Source organism: Balearica regulorum, chromosome 14 (assembly GCF_011004875.1).
Source record: "Balearica regulorum gibbericeps isolate bBalReg1 chromosome 14, bBalReg1.pri, whole genome shotgun sequence".
NCBI lineage: Eukaryota > Metazoa > Chordata > Aves > Gruiformes > Gruidae > Balearica > Balearica regulorum.
The window spans coordinates 19157811-19175712 of NC_046197.1; the positions used below are offsets into that span (position 1 = coordinate 19157811).

Sequence of the window (17902 nt, forward strand, 5' to 3'; positions counted from 1 at the left end):
TTTGTGTGGTACGGATAAGTCAAAATAACTGAATTTTTAAATTTAAATAAAATATGAGAAAGCTTCTCACTCCTTGGCTGTAAGAACATCTGTATCTCAGATGCCGTATGTGGCTGTATTGGTAAAGGAGTTTTCATGCTTGGTGACTTCCTGATATTTGGGCAATTTAATACCAGGTTTATTTTTATTTCAGTGACAACATTCTTACCTTAATTCTGCTTCTTCAAGGAAAGAACCTGACTCATTCTTCTGCCTTTTCAAAGGACCTTGGCAGGAGTCCTCTAGAGGAACAAACCCAGACAGTCTCAAGCAGGAGAGCCTTTGCGTGTCCTTGTAGATTAAATATTGTGGCCAGGTTTGCCAGAGGACCCATCTAACGCCACAGCTACTGCTGGGTGCCTCAGGAAAATGATGTAGGGTGTTAGGTGGTGGCAGATTCAATTGCTATGTCTCTTACTTGGCTTTATTGTTTGGGGTTTTTTTACAACATCGATATCCATCTCCTTGTCAAAATCCTTCAAAGTTATTCCTGGAACGGAGAAGGAAGGCAGAGGTGGGAGAAGGGAACAGCTCCCCTTTGTAATATTTGGTATTATTCCTGTTTTGTTGCCTTTTGCAGAGGTGGTTCGGCTGAGCCTGCCGGAGGACCAGAAGATCAGCGTTACCACCATCACAGTTGGCCTGAGCACCGTTCTGACGTGCAGCATCCGCGGGGCGCTGCGGCCCCCCATCATCTGGAAACGCAATGGCGTCATCCTCAACTTCCTCGACTTGGAGGATATCAACGTAAGTCCTGAATTACTCTTGTCGTTTTCTTTTTAGGGCATCGAATATGACTTCATTTAACAGATGATAGTTTTAAGGGACAAGTTTTATCTTATTATTATTATGGAAAACTGGAAGCTGGCACGATATTTTGCTTTTATGGGAATATGTCTCGGGAATGCAAGCGAAACAACATATGTGCAGCTGAGAGTACGAGTATTTGCAATATGTTATTATGAAGTTAAAACGCAGTACTGTAGTAACCCGGGACTTAGCACTAGTACTTCATCCCTTGTTGCTCGTTCGGTTTGGTGCAGCCTCTCGGCAGCAGCCCTGGAAAGCCGGGTCTCCAGCAGCTCCACAGACCATTAACTCCTCAGGGATCTCCTTCCCAGCGCAAAGAAACAGGTTCATCAAGAGCACGGAACAATACGTTTACGGTTGGCAATGAAATCTCTCCTCTATCTAAATCAAATAATACGTTTTTATCTCTGTTCCTCCTGTTTCACTTGCCTTTCAGCCAATTCTCGTATCTCATTCCTCCACTACTGTTGCTGATGAGCATTTTAAAATACAGGATTATTCGGCAGGGTGTGGCACTACCCTCGCAGGACAGAACATGAATCTCTTTTGATTCAGCACTGCTCTGATGTGTGAGTCACAGTTTGTAGTAAAGACAATACCTGAATAATGGTATAAATTTACTCATTTATTTAATAACATTTAATTACGGAGAGAGTGGAAAGTAGTGTACAAAAAATATGGTCTGTATTTCATTTCTCTTTGCATTAAAGTACACAGTAAATCAGGTTTTATTTTAATTACACTACAGCAAGAGTTGATTTATATTTTTGTTCAGCTCCTGCTAATTTGATAACCACTCAGTTCAGAGTTGTTACAGTCAATACTGCAGCTCCCTAAATTGTCATGTATCCAGGATTGCTGAAATGTGAAAAATCTTTGGTTTACTCTTCTGCATTAATACATGAAAATTACAGCATACAGGATAGAAATATGTGTGCTGTAACTCTGTACATTATTTGTTGACTCTACCTTAGCAGGAAAATCATGTGTATTATATCTAGGTGATTACTGTGTGCACAAACTTGGTAATTCATCTAAACATTGTTTTATTTCATCAAAGCAAGTATTACCCTTTTAAAATGCATTTCTTGTTGCTATTTGGAGCATGACATTGAAATGCAACATAAAACCAGCAAACATCCCGCTGCAGGATTGGCACAGGACTATACAGGAACCGTAACGAGGATGCTCAGGATTGCAGAGCCAGAAGCCGGTGTACCTGACCAGACTTCTTATAGACATCCATCAGCGCCAGGGTTAGAATAATGACCTTCGGGTCACTGGCACTAAAAATACATGGAAACCTGCCAAGCTGCGATGCGCAAAGTCAATCGTTCCCTGCTGTAGTCGGAGCGTGGCGCGGCGAGCCGTGCACGTGGTTGACCTGGCAGCCTACTGCCTGTGCCGCCTTGTGCAAATATTCTTCGGGACAGATCTATTCCTTCACACAGGTTAAGCTTAGTAAAGATTACACACACCGCCAGCCTGCTTAGTTTAATCTGTAGTGAGCAAATTCAACAGCTTTGTGTAATCAGAGTCTAGGAAGAGCCTTTTCTTTTGGCAGTTTATATTCACTAGATAGATCTGAGATGATGTGGTTTTAGGCTCAGTTTTGTTGCTGGGTTCAAGATGGAGCTGGGGTTAGAAGTGAGGTTCGGCTGTTCAGAAAACTTATTCCCATGCACTCTGGAGGTTCAAGAGCAGACTTAGAATTTTTTTTGGCCAAAAATAATGAAAATTCCAAGTATTTTCTTACCTTTATTGAATTTTGATTATGATCACATTAATCTTAAAAGATTTGAAGTTCATGGGTGAACTGGACACAAAATGTCCAGGAATTGGAGTACAAAGATGTCCTTGAAGGATAGACAGCACGTGGCTCTGAGGCTTCACTTGCAACTCATACTGTTTTAAATAGAATTTTGAAGACTAAATTTTCAGGCTGAAATGCCAGTTCCTCCCTAATTTAGTGCTGGCCCAGGTGGATTTCTGGTTTACTTATAAATAATTCTCTTTCTCATTGGTTATTAAATGTTAAGAGGAGGACTTATGTCCTTGCACAATGACTGGTTCCTGAATGATTCGACACCCCCTAGGGCAGTACCATGCAATACAGCAGGGGAAAAAAAAAAAATCACTTTTTGATCTGTTTGAACTACTATATCACTGAGAAACTATATCAAAGGAGCACTCCAAGATTCTTACAAGGAGGAAGAACAGGATTTATGTCTCAATTTTAATGTTTCACCTGTCAGTTTATAACCTCTATCAGCTTGTCACCTAACACTGCTACTACTGCACACCAACTTTTTTTTATCTAATAAACACCTCCACACCTTTTTCATCTTTAATTAAACAGTAAAGTTTTTTATGTTCTGTATATCTCACTGCCACCTGTCTTCTGGTCTGGTTACTGGAGGTGACACAATTTGGGGATTACCGTAGTTTGTTTTCCCTCTCCCACCGTGGGCAATCTGTAGGACTCTTGAGCTCCGGTGCGACCCCTGAGGCACTTGTTCAGAGCAGGGATGAAGAGATGCTCCTTTGAAAACTAGTATATAGCCATTATTTCCATTCGGAGACAACCCACTAACTCCTCATCCCAGTGCAAAGGCTGCAACAACTAGTAGACGGTCCAACTCATTCCTTCAGCTGATAAATCCAGTCTTTTAATTTAGATTAATCGCAAGTTTTAAAAAAATTCCATGCTCGTGGTACATGAGCCACATTCATCTGCGGTATGGACACACGGGTATTTGGGGTTGATACTTGCGTGTAGCGCGGAAGTTGCATCGACGTTCGCTTTGAGGTTCGCAACGTGGAAATACGTGCAGCCGCGCGTGCCCGACGGCACGGGTCGGGGTGGGTGGCAGCAGACGGTTCAAAGTTTCAGCCTCTTGCGGGTACAGAAACTCACATTAAACAATAATCTATTTAAAGGCATCGACAGCAGGAAAGTAAAGGCTGTGTGCTTCTTAATATACTTGAAGTCAGTTAATTAAATTACTTCAGTTTTCTTTTAGTACGCCTCAAGCAGAAACTCGATTGCATTTCTGCTTTTCACAATAAGGTTAGCAATTTGGCTAATTGGAAGTGCAACAGGAGATTAATTGTACCTTTTTAACTTCAAGAAAATCCTCCCTGCTCCTGGCACAGTGGTAATCACATACAAACCTACAGGAGAGTCACATACTCAGAAAATTCCTCATATTATATTTCAATTAAACTCTTTCTCTTCTAAATGCTAATTCAAGAAATCAGATGAAAATAGAAGCCCAACTCTGGAGAAAACAGAATCTTTCCAACAAGGTGTGAGAGCAGCACAGGAGAGGCTCCGCTGAAGAGTCCTTGGTGGCTTTATTCTCTCCAGATTCTTGACAAATATGATGTGAGAAGGTTGGCTGTGTTCCAGATTAATACTAGAAGTGACAAAGACGGTCAACAAAAACCTAGATAATCCTAAATTTACGCATAACCGAAAGGTTGAAGATTACTATAGAGCCTGGTTGTTTAAGTGCATTACTTAAATCATTTTTATGTGATATCTTGATTGGCAACAAAATATTCATAACTTTTCATTGCTCTCTTAATCAAAAGCTTTCATAAGCAACATATTAATAATTTGTCTTGTCCTGTCTGTGAAGAACTCTTGTTAATGAGTTGTCACATAGCTGTTGCAAAAGAGCCATCTTAATGGTACATGTAATTAAACCATTTTTTTGCAAGCATTCAAGATTGCTTTTAGCATAAAAATATTGTTTATCCATAAATTACCCATCCATATTATTTATCCATTAGAAGTCCCTTTGCAGCTATACTTTTAAAAAGTCAGATCAACTTTTCTCATGCAGAAAATAACTATAATGTAGCTGAAACTGGTAAGATTGTGATAGCTATAAATTGATTTCTGACTACAAATAGTGAAGTGCTTAAAATGTGTCATCTTTCAAAATAATACACTTTTGTCCCCTAGACAAGCAGAATGTTTTCCCAAATATGCGATTATGAAAGCATTGCTCAATTTGAAAATAGAATAAATTCCTCATGGTGTCAAATGTATTTATACAGCATTTATAGGATATTGTTTCACATGATTTGACATTATCTCCAGAGAAACGTACATACGTTTATAAACAAAATTTATAAACAAGAGTTTATCCTCCAGAAGCATGGTGAAAGCCTATGCAAACAGAGAAGAGAATATTACCATAGAAAACAAATGCTACCGAATATAGTTAGATAAGAATTTGGTGAATTACTGAGTGTAATGCAGGTAGCTGTAGCATATTTTCATTCGTATCTTTCATTATGCATTTCATATTAATCCATACACTTTAACTCAAATCTGTATTAGCTTATTAGTTCAAAAATATGCTTTTCATTACAGATCATTGAAATACAGGTTTCTTCATTTCTGCCGATGCAGAAGGGGATTAAAGGCAGGGGAGTGATAATGCTTTGCAGCGAGTTTATAACTTCCTTTCTCCTTGTTTGATGAAAAATCAGTAATTGCCCTTAAAAAGCATGCCCCCAGGAGCTGACAAAATGCAGCGTATCATTAGTTTACTATTGTCACTTGTGTGTCTCAATCAGCTCACCTTGCACAAAGTACACGGAGGGATGCCCAGTGAGAAGTCCGCATGCCAAATTCTCCAAGAAATCTTGTGTGTCCCCCCTGCACCAACTGCACGCGTGTTCGGGTTTGTGTTACGGTGTCAGGATGGCACACAGGCTGAACGGCAGACGGGTTGAAGCTGTGATGAGACAAGTCCGGGGTCGGGGGGAGAAGCTGTTCATCACGAGGACCAAGTCCCCATTCTGGGAAAGGTCTGAGCAGCAGCTGATGGGAGCGCAGCGGCGTGTCCTGCTAAGGCTCGCCCACTTCCCAGGCATCTTCCTCTTCTCAGGGGAAGGAATCTCGGTTGGAGACACCGCTGCTCTCTCTTTCAGCCGTTCTTGCCTTTGGTAAGGCCCCGTGAAGAAAGTCTGGGGTTTTGCTGCAGGGGTGTCTGTCGTCACACAGGACCCGGAGGTGCCTGAGATACGTAGGCTGAGCTCGGAGGTGTAAGTCCCTGCTTGGAGGAAAAGGAGCGATTCTCTTCTCCAGACAGGTTTTCCTCCTCCCCGTACACATCTCCGTGCCGTACTCCAGCTGAATCCAAGCCTGCCTCCACCTCTGCCCACCAAACCTCTGCCAGGTCTACGGTGCAAAGAGCGTGGGGAAGTGGCAGAAGTGAATCTAGGGGCGCACAGACCACTTCCTAATTCATGGATTGCTCATATTCCACATCTGCCTCTGCACCCGGGAAGATTCACCTCCGTGTATATCCATCTCTCATGGCTCTTACAAGATCTGTGCCTACCCGCCTCGAGACCCGTTTCCTGCACGTTCAGTTAAATGTCCATTTTCCATGTATAATATTTGAAACCCAAAGCAAATGGTCAACCTTTAAAGTGCAAGTCACTTGGATTAGTTTTCTCATTAAAACAGGCTGTATGAAGGCGATATATTCCTGTTGATGTTTTTAATGTAGTTTCACTGTTAAATAATAAAAAGATCATGTGCGAATAACCCCACTTAATACCCTGCTAATAGAAATCGGGCCGTTAAAATGATCAAACCCTGTGTCATCCCAGATGCTGCAGTAATAGAGTGATGAGAGTAAATTACAGGAAGTTGTGTGTTTAAAGCCAAGTTTTTTCTCTTTCAAATCAAAGTTTAAGAAATTGCACAGTGCTTACAGTATCTTAGGTCTTTGCAGGCTCTAAAATAGAGGTTAAGTGGAAAATTAATACTCGCAGTATTTTCAGAATATATAATCTCTCACTTCACTGTAATGAAGATCGCAGAACTTATATCCTCTTGTGCCTTCAGTGCAATAGCTCATTTTTGGGTCACAGACCAAAGTTGGTAGGTGATTATTAGAAATGCAGAAATACCTTCGTGGAGATAATAGAGTTGTTCACCTGATCCTAAATAACTGGTGGAGTATGAGGCTTCAGTTTCCTAAACATCCCGTTTTTGTGGAGGAAGATGTTAGTCTGGAGCGGTTTGGTTTTGGTTGCAATCTTTAGATGCGTATAGGGCACATACTTTGTGAAGTTTTTGGGAAACCTCAGATTCTAGATGCAACGCTCCTAGAGATGAATTGCACGCGCTCAGTCGGGGGGTTATAACAGAAAAGCAGAACTATGAATACAGAGGGAATCTTCTAAAAATGAGAAGGAAGAAAGGAGTGAACCCATCTGCTGTGAAGTATTAAGGTAATTAGACAGGCATACTCAAAAAATGCATTAGAAAAAAATTGAGAATGAGATGAATTGGGACTCTCTGAAATCAGTCGTACTCTCCCGTACCTGCTCTGACTGTTGGAACTGATAATCGAATTACAGACCCAAATCCACGAATCCCAGTTACCTACCTCTCTACTGTAGGGAGAAAGTTGGAGTTTATGAATATAACTTCCTCCCAAGATTGGTGCTTACCTGTTTCCGAAATGTCTAGTAGATCCAATTAATATAACCATTTCCCTAAATCTCTGGTATGCTAATTCCTCCTTTCCAACAGCTCCAGCAGGACGACCTACCAATGATTTTCCTCATGATATTGTCTCTGTGAGTTTTTCAGGATATAAAAGTCATCCATTTTTATCTATATTTTAATTGCACAACTATCTAAAAAGCTCATTTCCATATGTTCAAGCCAAAAACTTTTTTGGCTCACCAGCAAAGTCTTATGTTGTGCTAAATTCTTTGAGCAGCAAAACAAGAAAAGATAAATTAATGCCCCATCAGGCTGTGTTTGCAATAGTTTTCTGGCATTTGCTTAAGGCTGAATTTTTCTCCGTGTAAATTACTAAAGTGATAGCATGTGTAAAACCAAGAACAAATAATATTAATGAAGCATAAGTTCTCAGCTTGTCTCTGGAAATGAATTATTAAAAGCACCAAAGAAAGTGATTTAAGAGCCCATGACTAATTTAGTTTTTATTATTTTTATATGAATCACTCATGAATCTATTGTAAAAAAGATCAGAGACATTTGATTAGTGAGGAGAAATCATTTTCAAAGTGATAGCCATTGTTGTAGATTTTGCATAATAATAATCTCATTAAACGCTTGGGTACATTTTGTTTTAAAATCCTGTAAACATTATCAGAGAGAGATTTCTAGGACTCTGAAGATCAGGCAGGCTTTTTTAACGTGAACTAGTTCGTCCATTTTTGTTGCCGTGCTGGTTACTCTGAAATTGTGATGGCGTTTCTCTTCATCTACTGGAAAACCAGTGACACCAGCCAGCCCCAGTGCTGGGACTGGTTTTGTCAGTAGGCACTGAACCCACATGGAGAAGGCTCCCAGCTTCCCTGGGCTTGGCGGAAAGGGCCGGGTCTGAAAGTGAAGCGAGTTGTTATTTAGGAAGAAATCCCCAAATCTGGTGGGAGTCTCCTAGGAGAGCAAACCCCTCGGGGAGCTCCATTCCCTCTGTCCTTACTTCTGAAATCAGCAGGCGAGGGGGTGTCGACCGTCCTAGGGGCTCACCCCCAAAGCATATTGAGAGCGTGGTTTTCTTTTCCTTCTTCCTATGTCTATTTTTATATTTATTTTTATATTCCTATAAGGCAAGTCTTTTTTTTTTTTTTTTCCTCTCAAATAAGTGGAAATTAACCTAAAAAATTACAAGCCTGAATCTACTTTGTGCTAATTCATCTTCAAACTAAGACTTCCTGGAAAACAAGTGATCCTCTTTGCTAAAAATTTAAAGGGGTTTAAATATGTTTCCATTCTGGAACAACCCCAATTTAAAGGGGTTTGAATATGTTTCCGTTCTGGAACAACCCCAATGCACATTTCATGAAAAAGCAGCTGAAATGGGCAAAAAAGGCGGGCGGCCAGTGCCCCGCACCCTCCGGCATCGCCCCCGGCTCGGCAGCCCCGCGTTAATGTGGGTCCCTCTCCGCCGGCTGCATTCCTGGGTGTCAGAGCAGGAGATTTGTGGCATTACAATCACATATTGGATTTCACTTGAGACAGAATGTGAACGAGATTTACAAGCAATATGCAATGTTTTACACATTTCTAAGCGCGGTGTCTCCGAGCCGCGGCAGATTGCATGACCGGGGAATGCATTAGAAGGGAGGAATGGGATAAATAAATATGAAAAATCTTCTGTTTGGAGAGACCGATGCCTTGGGTAATCAGTAGTGATGGAAAGGAAATACAATATGAAAAAAAGTACATATCCATTTTCTAGGATCCGCTTTGTTATTTTTTGAAATTGACTGTGTGCAGTAGCAACTTTTTTATTATTATTTTTTAGATTACTGAGCTCTTACCAATTTAAAATGCAGAGTGGTGCATTTTTTTAATCTTGAAAAGTTAAAGCATATTCTGAGGTCACTTAATCAGTCCTTTATTTGAAAGGTAACTGCAAGACAAAAGAAGCTCATGAAGGGCAGAGAACTTTTTATTCCATAAGGGGAGAAAAAACATGAGACAAACTGCTGGAGAAGTCAATTTATCATCTGCCACTAGTCAACTTATCAATTATGAGAAATTATAAGCATAGCTTGCGGAATGATTTTTTTTTTTTTACCAGCACGTGTAACATTATTTTATAATGAAATTCATAAAAAAGAAGAGATGAACACCTTACCCTTATCTGGCCGCTTTGATGCGAGGCTCCTCAGTTTGTGGGGTTGGAATGATTTCTGCCTTTTGTTCACAGATTTTCATCTCTTCCGTTTCTTCCTCTTCACAAGAAAATTCACCTTCAGTGGTAAAGGCAGAAAACCATGTCCCACAAGTTACTTTTTTGCCTTTCTCCTGGTCGCTTATGCTTTTTCATGGGACGGTACATAAACGTGTCTTTCCAGTTCAGCGTGGGGGTAGGAGCAGGGCAGTCCCAGCTCCGGGGGTGCAGCGCTCGCTGCAGCTCCTGCACAGCCCTGAGATATGCTGCTTTAAAAGTGGGGTACTTTTAGGGAGAAAAGAATTAGGTTACGTCGTTTTTATAGTTGTTTATGGTTCCCCGTGACTGCTTTCAGGCCTTGTGGTGACTTGGAAACCTGGCTTTGCGAGCAAAAGTCATCGGAAAAAAGTCAAAGCACGTGAAACGTTTCCTCTGCCTTTTTCCAGCGTGAATTCTTGCCGTTCCCTCTGCCCACCCCAAGCAAGCTTACGTGTGCGTGTTTGGATGGAGGGACGGAGCTCAGAACCTGAGTCTCTCCAAATGTTAAACAGTTTCTGGAACTTTTGTCCGAAGAGCTCCCGCTTGCCTGATACACATTTTTGAGAGGCAAGAAGTCCTTACTGACCCGCAGTTCGTCTCAGCTCGATAAAACAGTGTGCAGCACGACGGTGTTACACCCTGTCGAGGACAGCTTCCCAGCAAACCAAAACAGCAGCTAAACACGCTATCGGTGTTAACTTACACCCCGGTGAATACAGCGGCGGTGGCAAGAGATGCGCCGGAGCAGCTCGTGCGAGCTCCCGAAGGCAGCGCGGTGGGAAGGGAACCAGCGCAGGCAGGTACCTGCAAGGCGTAGAGTTAGAGGCTGTTAAGGAACCAAAGACTCATCATTTCCTAGTGCTCTAGGGCTTGGGTTTTTAAAGCCCATCCAAATATACCTTTATAAAATATACACAGAAAGTGGTCGTGCGTAAGAATGCATGCATATATATAAAATATAACTGTGAAATCCTAATGTACTAATTATATCCACAGGGAAACATAAGGAGAAACCGTGAGCTGCGATAATAAATACACGGAAAGTCTCCTTGATTTGTTACAGAATTCAGTAATCTTTTTGTAGCAGCAAAAGGTTCAGTATTAAGCCTGAATTTCATAATCTCTTTTTCCTTCCCACATCTGATGCCGGCCATTCTTAATAATGTTGTACTCTTATGTGAATTTACTGTGTGTGTGCAAGTCCTAATACAGGGCAGATAATTTCCTTCTGTGCCTGACATAAATGATATGGTGTTAACCTAAATCATCTTTGATAACCTTCTTCAAGTGCTAGAAGTCAGAAAATAGTTTTTAAAAGTCATAAACCATGCTTTTGCCAATAGAAGCTTCTCTTTAAAAGAAAAATGCATTTGGAGAGGAAGACTACTACCATAATCTTGCATCAGTTTGTTTTGCAAGGGTCTTTACTTCTATTAATACATTTGTATGCATTGGAAAAAACAGATCGTCCATAAAAAGACAATTACAGAGCACAAACCAAGCATTCATAATATTTTTCTGAGATATCTTAAAGGAAGCAACATACTTAAAACAGTGAAGATTTTATTGTCCTGTTTTTCCACAGCTCCTTATAAATCATTCCATAAAAGTAGCCATCCTGCTTTTATTGATCTAAACTCAATTTGAGTTGCTTTGGGATTAACTTTAAAAACTGTTATTAAGTTCCCTCCACCGCCAGCATTTTCTCTATCATCTCATGCAAATATCATTTGAACAGGGTTGATATCTTTTCTATTTGCAGTTACTCATGCATCTTTGCTTTCCAGCAGGAAAGATCTAGCTGACCAGAAAACAGGCAAATGACTGAAAATGGGAATTTTTGAGTAGATATTTGTAATAAGGTGTTGGGTAGCACAGCCAACTTATCCTGTCGTGTAGATGCCAAATCTGCCTGACACCCGAGGTGGCAGTAATATCTGCTTTTGATGATAGAAAATGAATTTCAGGAACATCTATGGATTTGCTCTTATTCTTTATAATTGTTCATACATTTGCACGTTGGGGCAGCACAGCCTTAGGGTAGCAGACAGCAGAACCAGGGCTGTTATGTCTGTCCCCTCTCAGGTCACATCTCTGCTTTGGAAAGGGTTGTTGCCCTGCCTGTAAACTCTATTTCTCGGTGCTTACTCTCAGTCTGCCTTGTAACATGTCTAAAATCTAGGCAAGTTCCCAAGCTTCCTGCCCCGCCGCCAGTGCTGGGCTGCCGCTGAGAAGGGAGGCATGAAGACATTTCTCTGGTGCCAGACTCAAGTTATTGGAGAAGAGTCAAGAGCCAGCAGAAGTAGTGCAAGATCAATCCCATACTGCAAGAGATGGGCTACTTGGTGCTTTTCTTTAGGGGTGCCAGCTGGCATTGCAAGTCTGCATCAGGATCTCAGCTTCCTTCGAAAAATGTTCAAAGCGTCATGGCTGGGAAGGAAAGCTTCAAACCGTAAAGCAGATGCACCCTGAAGAAGCAGAAAATGTGAGATATAAGGAGCCCCAAATGGTTTTGATTTAGAAAGCAGCCCATCCGATGATCAAACAACTCTTGTTCATAATTCCTGAGCACCTGGCCCAGGGGGGTTGGCAGTAACAGCGTGGATGAGGATGGCTCCTTGCAGCATTGGACCTGCCGTGGGCGCAGCAGGGAAAAGGAGCGGCGTCAGCACCTCTGTGCGTGGATTCCCGTCCTCCATCACAAGGAAGCTGGGATCCAAGTTCTTGACTCCCAACCAGCAGAGCAAATTTGCATTCCTCTTTCGTGCTGTCCGCCCTGGTAGGTTCAATGAAGTCGTGCTGGAAGACCCTGGCTGTGAGTTTTCACCTTCTCACCTTCCATGTCACTGCTGGTGGCCGTGCTGGAGCGGTGGCAGCAGGCACAACTGTGTGCAGGGGCTTTCCTCATCCGCCCCTTGGCTGCAGGCTGGCTTGCCACCTACACAAGGGAAATTTGTACAAAAAGTCCTTGGGTTTTCACGAGCAAAACCACTCTTCAACGCTCACCCTGTCGTACAGGTTTTGTGCCACCCTGGTTCTAAGTCAAATTTTGCCATTTTTTTTTTTTCAGTGAAATTCTGCAGAGTTTAGTGAAACATACTTCATGCATGGAGCTAATTAAAGAAAAATCGTTCTTTAAGCTCATGAACTGTTTTTTTAAATGTGTCCTTCTCGGCTTGCATAGAACTACAAACATTCTGGGGCAGCAGAAGTCTGAACGTTAATGGAGTAACAAGAGAAGCTGCTTCGTGTACCCATCAGTGCTATGGTTCTGTTAACTATAATTTGAAATAAATTCCTAAGTAGGGCACTTGTACAACATATTCAAGTACCAAAACCTCTCTACTAACTCATATTCTCCCCATCTATAATCAAAAATTGAAGTAATGCAAGCGCAGATCTAGGAAGATGAAGGGGATAAAGAAAGATACTTATCAAGCAGTTGCAGATCAAAACAAGTTTCTTTGAGAAGATGCTTTTTGTCTTCTTCCTTGTCTTCTGCCTAGGATATTGTCTGAGAGAAGTGACAAACAGTTTCAGTTCCGTCTCATCAAGTCTCAAGGTTACAGTGCATTTTCTAAGAAGCGGCATGGGTAAAGGGGACCTTAACCCACCCCGAAGTTAGCCTTTTCTGCATCTGAGGTTAATGGGTAGATATTAAATACCCCCGTAAATTAAACAGCTGGAGATTGCCATCTTTTTTATGTGCAAAGAGCACCTTGTTAGCAACCAGCACAAAAGTTCACGTTCTCAGATGAGTTACTTTGCCTTACTCTTAAATTGCCGCTCATTTTCTCCCTGCATGTTGATTTATGAACTTTAAAACTTACTGTTCAAAATTCAAGCTGTGTTCCCAAGCTGTGATGCTATCAAAACCACCAAACAGGTAGTCTCCCTTCATGCAGTGTTGAAAATATTTTTACTAAATAATAAGGCACCTTTTCTGTCTTTTGTTACGTACAGGATTTTGGAGAAGACGATTCCCTCTACATCACCAAGGTAACAACTATTCACATGGGCAATTACACCTGTCATGCCTACGGCTATGAAGAGCTGTATCAGACCCACATCCTTCAGGTGAATGGTTAGTAAATGGCATATATGACAATCCACGAAAACGTTCCTGTAAGCAAAGTTGCGTGTTAATCTCATTGGCACAGAGATGTGAAAAGCCACACACCAAATTGTCTTTGTGCGAGAGGGTTTGCTTACTCGTGCTATCACACAGGCAATCAAAAAGAAGGGTACCAAGGGGGGACGTGTACGATTACCTGGGCTGTAGCAGGTATCCTGACTGTAAAACAAGCTGCCGGTAACATTTCTGTAGAGTTAAGAGTGGTGTTTCAAAGCGTTCCTTAGACTAATGACCATTTTTGTCAAAAGAAGTGTTGCTTCAATAATTTCTTCTTCCAGAAAATCATTTCTGTTACATGAAATAGCCCGGGATACGTAAATAAATACAGCGCAGTGTTTCCAAAACTAGCTATCTAACTCCCAGCTGTGTATCAGAGTATTACCTGGTTGTAGTCAGCTTGGTTCGCTGAGGGCTGTTTACATTGAGTAAAGATACGGCCCACTGGGTTGCAAAATGAGGGCAAACCACTTTACAGGTGAGAGAATCACACGGGCCGTATTCCAGCATTCTCATTCACCTCCATCCCCTGGACCACATTTGTGCCTGGTGGAACTTACACTCAGGCATTTCCTATCTTTCTTCTGACCTCAAACTCAGTCAGAGGGATTTAGTTTAAAATTACCTTAGCTTAAACCGGCATTCATTGAGGGTGGAGGATCCACCTCCCCAGCAGCAAAGTCGTTATCCAACTTGAAACCCGTATTTACCTGTGCTAAGGTGACCAGCAGTATCTCCAGAATAGGAGACGGGGTAATCCGTTACTCACTATGGGTAGATTCTGACGTACTCTGGTATGAGATCATGTAGTTTAACAGGAAAATTCAGTAAGTTTATTACAGGGGATGCCTTATAAGGAAAATTAACACTTAGCTCTTTCTCTAGATGTGCGCAGACCTCTACAAAGGAGAGCTGTCAACTGGTGAGAGCAGATAGCTACATGCAGGTTAATAGAGAGAGGCTGACACGAAGAGAAACAGTAAAAAGGGATATTTATGCACTTTAAAAAGCACCGTGTTGGTCGTGGGGTTTAGGTTTGACTGCAGCTCAGGTCTTCTGGACGTGTGTAAGTGCTCCCCACCCACAGCGAGTACCTGGAGGAGAGCACGAAGCATCCAGTTGATTTGAATGAAAACTGACTCAATGTTTCTACATAATAATTTGTCATCTTTTGAGACAGTAAACTGTAAAGTCTCAGCAATGTGGATAACAAGATTGTGCATGCTGCAGCTGGGAAAATAGGTTTACTTCCTCAAAGTGCTATTTGTTTGATGAATGGCAGTTGAAAGAAACGCAAGCTAACAGCTTAATCCCGTGTATATTATGTGATATATTATGAGGCCTGAATGGAGTTTAGCTGGCAGACAACAATGTAGACTTTATCATCACTGAGCATATAAGGCCCAAAGGCTTTGAAACTAAAACCAGAATGAGAGGAAGGCTAGATGGAGCGCGGGGAGGGGTTGATTCCTTTCATACTCGTGCCTGCCACTTAGATCTAACTTGTTGTTGAAAGATCCCATTTTCTTTTTTAAATGGAAGTTTCAGACCACAGCTGCATGTGGTTTTTCTTATTAATATAAGAACACTCTTATACCAAAAAAAACCCCCACTGTCCATGTTGGCTTTTTAATGTTGCTCTATAGTCACTAAATACTGCAAAAGATGTCATGCGTTCTGGTATCAACCCAGTCTTGCTAGAAAACACTGCAGAGGCTAGAAATCTTTGTCTTACAGCATCTGATATTCCCAGATGAGCCATTAGGCTTTGCAAAGCTGGGGTTTTGCAGTTTTTGATGTGGCTGGCTGGCTGCCCGCATCACTAAATTCTCTCTTTTTTTTGCCTGTGTCGTGTCTTCCTCCAGCAACTGCTGTTGGGGCAACAGCACCGATGACAGGACAACGTTGCTTACCTTCGGATGCATGGTGGAGTTCCCAAGGCAGAGCCCTGCTCAGGAAATCCTTCTTGGTTTTTAGTAACTTAATGGACAAATCGAGGAATTTCTATTGACAGGAGTAGAGGGAAGAAACTGAGCTGAGCTGAACTGAGTGAAGATGCCGAGAATCTAAGTGTAGTTGATGGGCTCTGTTCAGCGCTGGGGATTGCCTCTGTCTGTCTGTATCAAACTAAAAACTCCATCTTCGACACGGGAGGGTTTTTTTCGCTTTTTCGTATTGGACTAAAACGCTAAGAAAATGTGACAGAACCAAGTCAGCCAGAACTCAGGTGTATCTGCTCTCCTGTCTCCTCCAGGGAGGGACTCATACACTTTTAACATCAAAAACACGGGGGTTTTTATTCTATGAAAACGATCAGGATTATTATTTTTTTTCTTTTTAATAGAGAAAACTCAGCTTCTCCGTTGGGAAAGAGCAGAGAAAGAAGAACAAACTGGAAGTGAAAGGGTTTATCCCCAACCAAGCTCACTCTGTCTCTACAGGCAGGTCCCACCTCTTAGACTGCGTTCCAGTTAATCCAGTGTTACGCGAAGCTGCGGTAACTCTTCCAGTGTCCTTTGATCCTTTTTGTACCACCCGGGCCATCACTCCAGCTTACCAAATATTTTCCTTTTATTGACTTTTTCTCCTTAAAAGAATCTGATCCTAGTTATATGCACCCTCTTCATCTGCTTTTATCCAACATATTCTCTTTATCTCACTTTCTCCTCTATCTCTATTTAAACATAACACTGGCTTGTAACAGCTCATTGTTTAGGTGATATAGAAAATGAGGAAATACAAGCTTAAACAGAAAGCTTAGAGCCCAATTTTGACAAAATTAAAAGTTTCTGGGATTCAGAGCTGTAGTTGAATATATTGTAGACTACTCACATTTATCAGAAGTTTACCCATAGAAAGCCTTGCTTTCGTCCCCATTTATTGTCACAGTTGTTTCTTTTCTTGCCCAAGGAAAGTAAATTCATTTCATCGCAGTCAAATCCTGCTGGCAGCGCTTCCCTTTGAATCAGTTGCTTCACAGTATCAGAAATAACACGGGCAGATCCAGACGCTCATTTTGACAAGCAGAGATGAGAACCCTGTTAGGCAGAAAATGTGACGACCGCCAGATGAATGCCCCAAACCGCTGGCTTACAGCTGGGCAAGGAGCAGCAAGCACACGTGAAATGCAGCCTACACATGACGTTGGATGTGGTAGGTTTGGGTTGAGCTCATCAGTCTTTGGATTCAGTGGTAAAATTGAAGTCAGCATCTTTATACAGCTGGCCCTTAATGTCTTTGGAAGAAAAGAACGCGCTGAAAGGCAGCACAAAGTTTTAAGAATGAAAAATTCATCTCGAGTGCTGGTATCTTTGATCAGGAGAAGGCAAGAACAGTAGGAAAATTATGTTCTCTCCTGCGTATGGGTATTGCTTGGGAAGTGTGTGCAGCATACACTAACTGTAGGGAGGAAAAGCAATTTATCACTTTCAAGAGGAAAAAGAGTTGCTGAGGATAAAGAATCTCATAAAATTGTAATCAACTACAAAAATTGATAGTTTGCAAATCAAGAGACTGCTGAGTGTAGGGCATCGTTTTCCTTGGTCTTTGTACTCTGGAAAACATCAGCATAAATCAGAATATTGTATTTCTTGAAAACAGTTTTAAAAAGCCATTCAACCCTCGGCCTGGTTACAAGGGTCCAATAGGACAAATTTTCCAGTAATAGAAGTTTTAAACACGGATGTTTTGTTCATGTGGTTTTTCAAGAAAAAACATAGAATGCTGCAAACTCCTTTCAAATCATAACTGGAAAGATTAAAACATCTCAAGGAAATGATTAATCTAGCAATTATTATTAAGCCCTGGAGTATATAGGTCCTGTAGCAGCAACGTATATCTTTGGGGCTTGTTACCGCCATCTGTGCTCATCGTGTGCTTTATCACCTGAGCTGTTTTATTGTAAGGAATTGGTCTGCTCACAAGGTACTATTCAGTATGCAGGAGTAGGCAATCTACCCAATCTCTTACTTGTTTGAATGCCTCTTTTTTCCTACTTTGCTTAAGATAATAGCATTTTTATATTGCCTTTGGCTACAGACACAGTAATGGTTAGCAATGATATATATTCACCAAGGGAAATAGCAAAGGATAATCCATATATTCCGAAGTCTGGAGCTGAAATCTTTGCAAGTTTAAAGTAAAATGTGCTTACTTGGAATGTATTAATTTGCAGCGAGGACAATAAAAATGC

At 41.5% G+C, this 17902-nt stretch overlaps 1 protein-coding gene across 2 annotated transcripts in view; it reads left to right on the forward strand.

Annotated features, from left to right (window-relative positions):
• FSTL4 (follistatin like 4) overlaps positions 1–17902 on the forward strand; it is a 232490-nt gene that overhangs the window by 190015 nt on the left and 24573 nt on the right. For both annotated transcript variants that reach the window (XM_075766567.1, XM_075766568.1), the window contains exons 7-8: positions 620–786; positions 13542–13662. In XM_075766567.1, the coding sequence (XP_075622682.1) occupies positions 620–786; positions 13542–13662 (288 nt within the window). The remainder of the gene's footprint in view (positions 1–619; positions 787–13541; positions 13663–17902) is intronic.